Below are 12,866 nucleotides of genomic sequence, written 5' to 3'. Positions count from 1 at the left end.
AGAGATATCTATCTCTCACTCTCTATCTACAGATATCTGTCTCTTTAGAGATAGACAGATAGACAGATCACCTGATCCATCCTTAAGTATTAGCTTTATCAAAAAGGAATGTTTGGAGCCTAATGCTAGACACTAGACCTAACGCTGGACAATTAGAATACAGCAAACAGTTTATGGGTAAAATGCAGCTGCTGAGGTCAAGATTGGTCAAATTAGTAAATGGTACATATAATAAGACATACTGTCAAATTGTTCGGGCATGCCCAGCTGCCAGAATGTATCATTTTCTTTAAATGGTGCAGAACTGGATTCCCAATTTGCCTCACTTTGCCTTGCCTTGGCTCATTTCCAGTACTACAGAATAAATAAAAACCAAAGGTTTTACCACCAACCTTGTGTTTGATGGAAAAGTGGCTGTACTTCCCGAGCCACAACATTAAAAAAGAAAAAAAAAAGTAGTTGTTGTACATACCATAAATATAGGGTTCAGATCTGTTTGATGCTGCTGGGAAGACTGACCGCTGGGAATCTTTGAGCTCTCCCGGTCAACTCTGGAGGAATAAGGAAGAATAAGATTAACATAATGAGGCATTATAACAACAAGACAAGACATTATTTTAATGTTATTATTATTAGAAAAATCAGTCAGAACTCAGTTACACTGAACATTTAATGCAGAATAGCGCAGAATCAAGTGGAAATGAAATCATAATCAAACTCTCATGAATGTGATGTGTGGCAGGCAAAGGTTGGGCACAAACACATGACTTGAACACACAGGAGGTAACTGAAAACGGCAGCTTTATTGATGCAGAAAACCCAAAACAAAACAAACAAGAAAATAAAATAAAATTTAAAATGGAAACTATGAACTAAGAGACAGCGAAGGAAACGAGTATCATGGGTGACACACACAACAGCAATAGTGTTGGCCATGTTTATTGTTGGAGAAATGTCCAGGTGGCTGCTCTGCTCTGTGTTGGACTTCATGATAACAGCGGGTGGATTATATTCTTTAACTTAGTTACAGCACTTTCAGAAAGACATCTACTGTGAAGAAGTCTACTCCCGACTGCTGTGTAATCGATTATTGTAAATTTAAATGTTATAAGGAAATGATCAGACAGAAGAGGGTTTTCAGGAAGCACTGTTAAATGTCCATATGTTAAAACAAGATCTAGAGTGTCGTTAAAGTGGTGGGTGGGTTCTTTTACATTTTGAGAAAAGCCAATTGAGTCTAATAACAGATTAAATGCCATGTTGAGGCTGTCATTTTTAGCATCTATGTAGATCCCCCTAGAAGGCTTCTGTTTAAGACTATGCTTCTGCCTTACTGTCCCCCAGCCATCCTGTTTCCCTGGTCACTTGGGGAGTGTATCCCTAGGGACAGCTAGTGGGGCCTATTCTATTTTCAGCTGTACCTACTACAGGGGCCTGGCTAGCTACAGGTTTTTCAGGGTGTGCGAAGCCGAGTGTCCAGTTCAGTGTTCCTGTCTCCAGAGCTGTAAATAGGCTACATTTATTACAAGTATCAATACTGCTAAAGAAGGCAGAGGAGTAACTAAATATCCGACACAATGAGCATGAAAGTGTAGGGGGACAGTTGAAGAGGCCATGCTGTTAGCAAGTCGGCTATGAGATAAACTAAGCTGGCGAAACCCTAAAGACACTTTGGATACGTAAGGAATACACAATGAAATAGGAAGTTATATAAACGCTGTTTATATAAATTTTTTTCAGATAAGCTACATAAAAACACCACAGTATGCAGGAACAGGACGTTGTACTCTGGGCACCACCCCAATTTCACAATGATTTGATTATTTTTAACTGATTGTGCTGTTTGCGTTGCCCTTGCTAAATTAAATTATAATGTATCCTCTCTGAAATTCAATGTAATTTATCAATCTTGTGCTCAGTTGTTGCTCCTACCATTAATGAAGATGGCTGTTGATTGTATCTTCCCCCTTACTTCAGGGGGAACCATTCAGGCGAGGTAGTATGTGTTGGGGAACCCTGCTTACCACTGGCTTAAATAAGTTTTCATTAACCTATCGTGATAATATCCTAAGGATCAGAGGCTCAGGGACTTCTGTACAGAGGTAACCAGGCTTTGTACAGTTTGATAATCCACAGTCAGTTGTTTTATTTATTTATTGTACATGAACTATTTATTGTACTATTTATTGAACTTAAAGAGCTCACCTCTCTGCAGCAGACGCTTGCTGGGCTTTAAAATCAACGTAGTGATATTTAGAGTCGCTGCTCTGTAAGGACACACAGCTAGGTGTAGGTCCAGGTTGGTTCCTGTGAATAATGATGGAGCAGTGATGTGAGTGCTGAGCTGTGACATGGAGAATGGTTAGAGATGGTCGTCTCACCTCTGAGCTTTGGTCTGGCTCTCATGTTCCCCACACAGAGTGCTTTTAGAGGGAGGGACTCCCTCCTCTCTGTCCTCACACTGATCCATGCTGCTCAATTCACATCCACATCAGCTTACACACACTTTCTACCTTCACCTGCAGAGAAAACACAAATCATTCATGTGCACATCAACTGAAATCATGAAGCACACAAGATGCATTCACTGACACACACTGATTATTCCTGTTGAATGTGCAGAGAACAACACACACTCCAATTTACTGCTAATGAGATAAATAAGAAGTGACATTTTGTCTATGTAAATTCAGGAATAATGTGTGCAGAAATTTTCAAAATAAGAAGACTTTGTTTTTATTTTGATAGAGTCTTTTTGGTGTTGGCTTCTGACCTTTAACCTGCCCCTTATCATATGAGCAGCCCAATTTCTCATTAATTTAAAAACTTTTAAAAACCTGCTCAATCTCATTGGTGTTCAGAATCAGAATCAGAATACTTTATTGATCCCTGGGGGAAATTATTTTTTGTTACAGTGCTCCATTTTAAACCAACATTAAGACAAGACAGACAATACACTAACTAAGAATAGTACAATATATACATATATATACATACATACATACATAAGTACATAGCTCTAGTTTAACATAAAACCATTGCTTTTATTGTGCAAACACTCATTTAATTCTATTTTTGTTTGATTGTGTTTAATTTTGTAAATTTAGGTTGATGGCTTTATTACCTACTTGAGTGTATACTTATGTTCAATTATTGATTGCTAATTAAGCAGAAACAAATTCAAAAAGAGAAATAATTCTCTCTTTTGTTATTGGATGGCTCTGTTTGGGAAATATTGCAGCCATTCCCCTGAACCTTGTTGGTGAACTGAATCAGTACTTTTTCCATGGATGATACAGATACTAACATGAAAACATGTTCAGCAGCTCTCTGATCACATCTGGTGCAGATTTTGGATATTTGTTTTTCTGTTTATTAATTATATGAAGACTAACACATCAGTTTATTTCATTTACACATTAATTCAGATCATAAATCAGATTTACGTTATGTGAAGTAAACAGAAATGTCTCACTGCCTGTTGCACTACTAAAGACGAACTGTTTTACAGAGCAAACATAGCAAACTTACAGTTTCTTCAAACACACACATGAACAACAAGCTCCACTCCACACCTGGACACTAAACACGGACACACAGGTGAGCTGCTTCCTGGAAGGAGGCGGGACTCAACCTGAAGCAGGAGAGGTGCAAGGAAGAGGAAGCAGATTTTAAGATAAATTTCTGATCATTTATGTCAGATTTAAATTTCTTCTCTCTAAGTGGCTTCATTTTATTAACATAAGGAAATGACTTTGTGTCTTTCTCCAAAATTATAATTATGGGTAAAGTTCTTTGAAAAATACATCATTGTTAAAATTAACATAGCTTGGTAGTGGTAAAACAACATACTTTTAATGGCTGTCTTTCAAAGTGATACAAACTAAAAACTTTTCAAGTCAGCATTATTTCCCTCCTTTGTTTTCCATATTTGTAAGAAACAAAACTACTTTTTATGATGTTTGGTGTTTTCAGCCAAGGTAATAATTTTCATTGAAGTTTAAACTAGAAAAACTGGTAACTGCACACAGCATAGTTTCAGTTTGCAGCACAGCTGATCTTTGTGAGGCACCAACAGTAACAACATGTTATTTAACAGGCCTGTTTGAACACTAACACATATTAGTATATTTGATTTATATGTTAAATCATACATCAGATTTGTTTTATGTAGGTAAAGCAAATAAAAATGTCTCATGTCCTGTTCTGCTCTTTCTGTTCCAACAGTTTCTGTGACGCCTCAATCATCAGCTGCCAGCAGGGGATTGTTTACCTGAACATTTCCTCATATCTGAGAGTGTCTGACTATTGATGAGGTTATTAAAATGATATTCCACTCTGTTCTTTCTGTTTTTTAATCCTTCCTTCTGTTTGTTATTAAAAAATCTGAGTCCTTGTTACATGAAAACATCAACAGGCTGCTTCCTGCTTTATAGGTCCTCAACTCTGCTGACCAGGAGACAACCAGGTCTCAGACCTGATCATCTGGACACATCCGTCCGATTCTGTTAAAGTGGTTTAGGCCTTCACACCTGAACATTTCCAACTAAGTTACAAGAGACAGAGTTCACTGAGTCCCTGATATATAAGGACTCTGATAGCAGATAACAGCACTGAGTAATGTTCATTTGTGATTATTTGTGTTTCTCATTGTGTCCTGTGTGGTGATGTTAACCTTTACATATACCTACTCTAAAAATGTATTTTTTATAGAATAATGAAGTTGCTACAGAGCACAGACAAAGGGTTAAATGAATCTCCTCTTATCCGTGGAATAAATTTTCTTAAAGGGAACAAAAACAACCTTCTTTAAAAGTTAATGTGTATTTACCTTTCAACAAATTTAAATAGAATCAGGGTTCTGAACCATACACCTCACACAAGAATGTGTGAGGTGTATGGAGCTATAAATGTATTTCAGGCTGTGAAACTTTAACTTTAACTTTATGACTCACTAAGAGTACTTAATTACAACGAACTGAGTTTAACATGTATCAATTCATCTTGAGATACCATTATGGAACTTTGTAATTGTATTTAAGATAAGATTCAAGGCATTAGTTGGAAAAGGTTTGGAACCAAATCCAGGAGAACTGAGTACAAAGTGAGCATGAAAACAATGGAACACAATAAAAAGTTCAAACACGTTTTTTCTCAGAGAGTTTTCTGCACATTATGCATGTAAACCTCCACATGCAGACATTATCAGTAGGATAGTAGGATTTTAAACATGCCTAAATACTCATTGTGGGTTTTTTTATGTCACTTCAGTAAAACGTAAATATCAACTTCTTAAGAACAAAATTATTTTATTTAAAGGAAGGTCAATGTTACATCAGATTACAGATCAGTGTTCCACACAGACTGATTAAAATTGTTGTTCACAGTAACAAATGTTTCAGTACAGAGTTACTGAATATCAATAATCCATAATCATGTGGATTTGTCTTCAAACACAAGAGTGATTAAAGTTTATCCTGAAAGAAGAGCTGAACATCTGGTCCAAACATCACAGAGCAGAAACAAACATTCAAACTGTTAAAGGAGGAAACAAAGCAAACTTACAGTTTCTTCACACAGAGACACGAACAACAAGCTCCACTCCACACCTGGACACTAAACACAGACAAACAGGTGAGCTGCTTCCTGGAAGGAGGCGGGACTCTACCTGAAAAGTGTGAGAGAGCCACACCTTCATGTGCTGGGCTCAAAATATGTTGTCTGACTGCTCGGACTGGCTCAGGGTGACGCTGAGTAAAGTAAAGTAAAAAGTAAAATTTTATTCATATAGCACCTTTCAAGATAAAATCACAAAGTGCTTTACAGAGGCAGAAAACAGACATTAAAATCTCAAACAAAACAAAATCAACCAAAACCAAGTTTAAACAAATAGGTTTTTAACTGCTTTTTAAAAGACATGAGTGAGTCCACAGATCTCAAACTCAAAGGGAGCGAGTTCCAGAGTCTGGGAGCCACTGATACAAACGCTCTGTCACCTTTTGTTTTTTGACCTTGTATGCTGGACAACCAGCAACCCCTGGTCACAAGACCTCAGGGACCTGCTGGGGTGATAAGGAAGAAGAAGATCACTTATGTAAGTTGGAGCTACACCGTGCAGGGCCCTATAAGTCATGATTATGATCTTAAAATGGGCCCTGAACTTGACAGGGAGCCAGTGCAGCTGAATCAGCAGGGGAGTGGCATGGGAGTGTTTGTGATGGTTTGTCAGAAGCCTAGCAGCAACATTCTGAACACCCTGCAGTCGTAACAGTAGTAACAGTAGTATTCATAGCGCATTGGTGCAGTAACTTTTGAATTTACTTTACTAACACAACAAGTAAAAGTATAAAGCAGAAAACAGCTGACTGACTTTAAGTCATTTCATTCATTAAGATGGAAATCTGGGATTTCTTTGTTTTGACTTTCAAGCTAAATTTGACTCTGTGAACCTAAAAAAGTGAAACGTATAAAAAGCTCTTTAATTCTGCTCATTGTAATCAAATGTTCAGAATATTTATTGATAAATGTCTTTTTATGCTTCTGGCTTTTATTGATAATGTGGATAAACATGAATCTGAGGAATGATTGGTTCTTCCTTTCTGCTGATAATCAACATAATAAATGTTGCTCTCCTCATTGGGATTCTAACCAGGTCAATAATAAATGGATTTGCTGAGCTCAGCACTTCCTGCTTTGATGAAATATAAACATGAAGCTGGATTTCATGTTGAGGAGCCTCTAAATGGGCCTTAGGATCTATAAATGTCCTCAGTTTCTTTCAGACACTCATGAATATCATACATCTATACTCTGCTGCAGCCTACAGCTCACTGATGACAGCTGGCTTTAAACACACATCCAGAAACAATGCTAGCAGTGAGAGCAGAGCTGAAAGCATCCGTCCAATTATTGATCGGCACGGCCGCCTGAAGGAGGATATAAAGCGCAGAGCTCATTGGCTGTGAGCTGTTTGTGACACTGCAGGATCTTTTCCAGTTTCCCTGCTCACTTCAAACGTCTCATTGGCATCACATTTTACACACAACAGCAGGAGTGTGAAACTCTAGGCCTCGAGAGCTGGTATCCTGCAAGTTTTATATCTCACCCTGGGTCAACACACCTGAATAAAATGATTAGCTCATTACCAGGCCTCTGGATAAGGTCAAGACATGTTGAGGAGGTAATTTAACCATTTAAATCAGCTGTGTTGGATCAAGGACACAGCTAAAACCTGCAGGACACAGGACATTGAGGCCTGGAGTGGCCCACACCTGGTTTAGTCACATCTGGGACCGTCTCCTTCAAACGACTGACAGACGACTGACACTCTGTGACAAATTAAAGGAAAAAGCAGAATCTTTCACTAAAGCAATAAAACAAAGCATAAACCAGTAAAAAAAAATATTAAAAGAGATAAATAAAACAAATACACCCTAAGTTACAGTTCTTCATGAAAGCATGTTTAAAATGTATAAAACAATTCAGAGTAAAAAAAACCCATAAAACCAGGAGTCAGTCGAGGCCAGTCCATAAACGGTTGTAAGATAACAGGCCACAACAAGACAGAATAAAACAAAACAGGACAGAATGGTAGTGATGTGTCCTGTGTGTCGAAGTGTCGAATTGTGTGTCGGGTAATCTCGGGGGCGTTTTTGTGAAGCGCGTATCGAGGCTTGCTTTGATTACGTATGCAGTGACGCTCGAGGCCTCGCGGGCAGTCCGTACCACGTGACTGATTCAGGGACTGGTTCACCGGTTCGCACCAGATTCGAAATAAAATGGGCAGCAAAACGAAGCTGATTTCACATTGTGTTGTGGAATTGGATTACGTACGTGTTACATAGTTACTTGAGCATTTCTTCTTCGATGGAACCAGCAAGGAAGAGATTTTTTTAATTTCATCTCTCCTAATAAAGTGTGCACACAGTAATAAATATCACAAATGATAAGCGCCATAATATAAATAAACAACACTACAGATTCTATAATCTGATTTCTGTCTGGTCAATTGGCAACTGTCTGATTTTAGCTTATTAAAAAGTGAAGCACCAAACACTAGTTTGTGTCATTATCCAGATGTACATAAGCATAATTACACAGTTACTAGGAGCGGGATTTGATTATCGATTAAAATCGATTCTAGCTTGGATAACGTGATATCGATTCATTAAAATGCTGAATCGATTTTTAATATAAATATTACTACATTTCAACAACCACCAAACAGCTAAAACAGTAAATGAGAGCAGGTACACGATTCTGCATAAAGACGTAAACACAAAGCGTGGACCCGCTGACGCATCAGAATCAGTGAGATGTCGGCTTTCTCACCAGACGGCACGGACACGGTTGGGGCTGAAAGCCGAAAGCTCACTGATTCTGATCCATCGGCGGGTCCGTGCTTCGTGTTTACGCATTTTTTGCGCTGATTCTGAAGCTGCAGGTTTTATTTCTCTTCACACAAGGTGTGTCTCTAATAAAACCTCTGTAATTTGCTCTGCTTTAATTCAGCAGCATCAGGTAATGTTCATTTGTTGATTAATGGTTTTCTTTTGTTTTTGATCTACTGCTGATTACTTTTTTTATAATCGTTTTTCTGTTTTAGCCTCAGCTACGTTTACGGCATCTGCTGATAGATAAAGTCTCGAAAGTGTCAGCTTTCTTTTTATAGTTGTAAAAATATGCAAATGTACTGATCTATGATCTGAATTATACTACTGACTGACTGTCTAAGGCTAACAGTTACACAATCATACCAAAACTCTGTCCTGATAGTTTCCACTTTCTCTTTTGTATCACACACACTGTGACAATATTCGGGAGAAATAACCATGAAAACAATTTATTTATTCAGTTTAGAGGTTTACACATCATTATAATCACAGAGCCCGCTTCACTTGAATTGTCCACTTGATGGCGCAGTAGAGCAAATGAATCATCACAATGCTTCAAACCACGAGTCGACCAATTGGGTGGAAAGCTTCAGTTCATCACGAGGCTTCATCTCACCATCACTACAGAACGGAATAAAACAAGACAGCAGCAGTATGGCATGATCCTGTAACAAAAGAGGGAAACAGTCGTCAAGGTCCACCCTAATATATGCCATCACATTTACCACTATCTAAAGGGCAATACTAAAATGAGCATCTTTCCTGAGGAGATCTGCAGTGCTTAGTTGCCTAATGCACTCAGCTTGGATGGAAAAAGACTGCCAAATGCCTTTGTGTAGTAGTGAAGCGCAGCTGTTTCTTATAAGGCCACTAATTATCAGCTGGGAAGGTGTGGATGTTAGTGCTGCATTTGCAGACATCACGTAAAATCCTACCCCAAAATCTACTTCACTACACTACAGTAAGGACATCTGGTGGCTCTGTTGGGGTCTCTAATAGAGCACCAGCACAACACACTGGTAATTTTCAAAAGACATGACAGAGATAAATGACACTATCAAAGACAAGACTAGTTTTACATGTTTAATGCAGACTTTGCTAGTCATTAGACAAGTCACATGCGTTATCACAAAACAAACAAACTCCATTAAAAACTATTGCGCCAACATTTTCATCTTATATGTCGGAAACATTTTCAACAATGAGTGAAACAGTAAAAGCATGTGGAAAGTTTGGATTCATTTTAATGCACTCAGACTGGTTGAAAATGCAGAGGAGCTGGTTGTGAACTGGGCTTCAGAAAGATACAACATAATGATACTCACTGTGAAGCTTTGAGTGGAAAAAGACAGAAAAACAACATGTAGAACAGTTTAAAACATCAACTAACTGAATCCATGAATCTGACAATGTGTTTCTGAGTGAAAGAGACAGACATGTACAGTTCAACAGTCAGAGTGTTTCTCTAACCAGAGGACACTCTTTACACTCAACTCAGCACAGAGTCACTGAGGCACCAGGAGACCAAAGTCTAAATCCAGGATAAAGAGTTTCAGTGAATGCGGTGTTGAAGGTGTGGAGGTGGATCAGAGTGTCAGAGGAGACTCTGTAGAAGGACAGCGTGCCAGCAGGACAGTCCATATACACTGCTACTCTGTTAGAGACATAGGAGGACGAGGAGATGGAAATTTGTCCGTTATTGTGCCAGACACACTGAGGACCATCATCAGAGCAGTCTAGACTCCAGGACTGATCATTGTGCCCAAACACATAGTCTCTACTGCGTCCTTTCCTTCTGGTTCTTCTGTAACTCAATGATATATAAACATATCCGCTCCACTCGACCTCCCAGTAATGGCGACCAGTCAGACCATTTCTACACAGTAGCTGATGATAATGATCAAATCTGTCTGGATGATCAGGATATGACTGAACGTCCTTCACATGTGTCACCTTCCTGTTGTTGTCAGACAGTTGGAGCTTTGTGTGCACTGTGTTTGTGTCGATTGTGAGTTGACAGGAATCTGATGGAGAGAACAAACACAATCCAGCTGCAATTATTGATCCATCATCTGTTCATTGATTGACACTTTGATGATGACTCCTGACATGATGAAGATGGTTGAATGTGTGCTGCTTTGTTTTCATGAATCCCATTAAAAACACACTTACACTTCCTCAGACCTGGTCTCAACCATCGGACTCCAGCAGGCTCCACCCTGAAAAGAGGAGGAGGGTCAGACCAGCACAGTCTCTCGCTTTCATACACGTGTTAGGGGTGTCCAAATTCATAGGCTCCATCCTCCTGAGGCCGCATTTGTAGGCCAATTACGTCTCCTTTTCCCCAGATTTGAAGGATGGGTCAGGTGTATCCTTCGTAGCCTACCATATCCCAGAATTCATAGCGTAGCCCTGACAATTCCAGCTTCCAACAATGGCGGTAGCAAACTAGTTTTAATATTACTCTCATTTCACTTTCTGGGTCACAAAATAAACTTTTAAGATATTTTCAGGCGAGAATTTAGTAAACTTCAAATATCTGCTCGGTTTATGAACACATCATATATTTACAAAGTTGCTCTGACATTTTCAGAGACGTCTTTTACCCACCAGCTCGATAGCTCAGTAGAGCCGGCGAGAACAGCAAACTACCGGCACATTGTTTTCAAACCCCTGTGTTTTGCTACTAAGGTTAAACATGATATACACTCAACAAAAATATAAACGCAACACCTTTGTTACTGCTCCCATTCCCCATGGGATGGACGTAGAGACCTAAAATTCATTCCAGATACACAATATAACCATCCCTCCCAAACAGTGGTCACAAATCAGTCCAAATGTGTGGTAGTGGGCACACCTGCTATATTGAGATAATCCATCCCACCTCACAGGTGTGCCACATCAGGATGCTGATCTGACATCATGAGTAGTGCACAGGTGTACCTCAGACTGCCCACAACAAAAGGCCACCCTGGAATGTGCAGTTTTTTGCGCTATTGGGGGTCTGGGGACCCAGAACCGGTCAGTATCTGGTGTGACCACCATTTGCCTCATGCAGTGCAACACATCGTCGCATGGAGTCTATCAGATTGTCAATTGTGGCCTGTGGAATGTTGGTCCACTCCACTTCAATGGCTGTGCGAGGTTGTTGGATATTCGTGGGAACTGGTACATGCTGTTGTATACGCCGGTCAAGCACATCCCGAACATGCTCAATGGGTGACATGTCCGGTGAGTATGCTGGCCATGCAAGAACTGGGACATTCTCAGCTGCCATCTGCCCTGAACAATGTGAACCATGATTCATCCGTGAAGCGCACACCTCTCCAACGTGCCAGACGCCATCGAATGTGAGCATTTGCCCACACAAGTCTGTTACGGCGACGAGCTGGAGTCAGGTCAAGACCCCGATGAGGACGACGGGCATGCAGTTGAGCGTCCCTGAGACGGTTTCTGACAGTTTGTGCAGAAATTGTTTGGTTGTGCAAACCAATTGTTCCAGCAGCTGTCTGGGTGGCTGGTCTCAGACGATCTTGGAGGTGAACCTGCTGGATGTGGAGGTCCTGGGCTGGTGTGGTTACACGAGGTCTGCGGTTGTGAGGCCGGTTGGATGTGCTGCCATATTCTCTGAAACGCCTGTGGAGACGACTTATGGTTGAGAAATGAACATTCAATGCACGGGCGACAGATCTGGTTGACATTCCTGCTGTCAGCATGCCAATTGCACGCTCCCTCATTGCTTGTGGCATCTGTGGCATTTTGCTGTGAGACAAAACTGCACATTCCAGGGTGGCCTTTTGTTGTGGGCAGTCTGAGGTACACCTGTGCACTACTCATGATGTCAGATCAGCATCCTGATGTGGCACACCTGTGAGGTGGGATGGATTATCTCAATATGGCAGATGTGCCCACTACCACACATTTGGACTGATTTGTGACCACTGTTTGGGAGGGATGGTTATATTGTGTATCTGGAATGAATTTTAGGTCTCTACGTCCATCCCATGGGGAATGGGAGCAGTAACAAAGGTGTTGCGTTTATATTTTTGTTGAGTGTATAAAGCACTTAGATAACTTAAAAATGTTATTGTTTGGCTTTTTTCACTGTTTTATTTGTTTGTGAGTAAATCAGTTTTGCTGCGATTACAGCTGAATAAATGTCAAACGGAAAACTGATAAAACATAAGTGTGGCATGATCGAGAATTTACGCCAGCATCGTGTTATATTTTAGAAAGCAAGTAGGAGATGGCTGAGTTCATTAAACTCCACCAAGACAGCTGGTGGCGCAAATCTGAAGGTTATTTCACAGCCACTCACTTCCGGCCTACCTGGACTTCTGAAGACCCGGTAAACTTAGACCCCGAAGGCCGTGTTCTCAGGAGGATGCAGCCTATTAATTTGGACACCACCACTGTTAGATACTGATACATGGTAAATGGCCTGCATTTGTATAGTGCTTTTCTAGTCCA

The 12,866-nt window shown here is 40.1% G+C and overlaps 1 protein-coding gene across 8 annotated transcripts in view; it reads right to left on the bottom strand.

Annotated features, from left to right (window-relative positions):
• LOC147333631 (stonustoxin subunit beta-like) overlaps window positions 1–12,866 on the bottom strand; it is a 77,709-nt gene that overhangs the window by 17,419 nt on the left and 47,424 nt on the right. Inside the window, exons 1-5 of one of the 8 annotated variants that reach the window (XM_086286299.1) lie at window positions 5,566–5,639; window positions 3,532–3,634; window positions 2,382–2,519; window positions 2,206–2,307; window positions 473–551 (exon numbers count right to left, since the gene is read on the bottom strand). The exons of 5 other annotated variants lie outside the window; for them this stretch is intronic. In XM_086286299.1, coding sequence (XP_086142425.1) covers window positions 473–551; window positions 2,206–2,307; window positions 2,382–2,470 — 270 coding nt within the window. In that variant the 5' untranslated portion in view covers window positions 2,471–2,519; window positions 3,532–3,634; window positions 5,566–5,639. Of the gene's footprint in view, window positions 1–392; window positions 426–472; window positions 552–1,365; window positions 1,391–2,205; window positions 2,308–2,381; window positions 2,520–3,531; window positions 3,635–5,565; window positions 5,640–9,779; window positions 9,811–12,866 lie in introns of those variants that run through there. 2 more of the 8 variants (XM_086286300.1, XM_086286312.1) reach the window with 2 other exon arrangements.

Source organism: Aulonocara sp. 'chitande type north' Nkhata Bay, linkage group LG3 (assembly GCF_057382095.1).
Source record: "Aulonocara sp. 'chitande type north' Nkhata Bay isolate Kocher_YH1m ecotype deep benthic linkage group LG3, A_spYH_male_GT1.1, whole genome shotgun sequence".
NCBI classification, from domain to species: Eukaryota; Metazoa; Chordata; class Actinopteri; order Cichliformes; family Cichlidae; genus Aulonocara; species Aulonocara sp. 'chitande type north' Nkhata Bay.
This window is presented reverse-complemented; position numbering and strand designations above follow the sequence as displayed.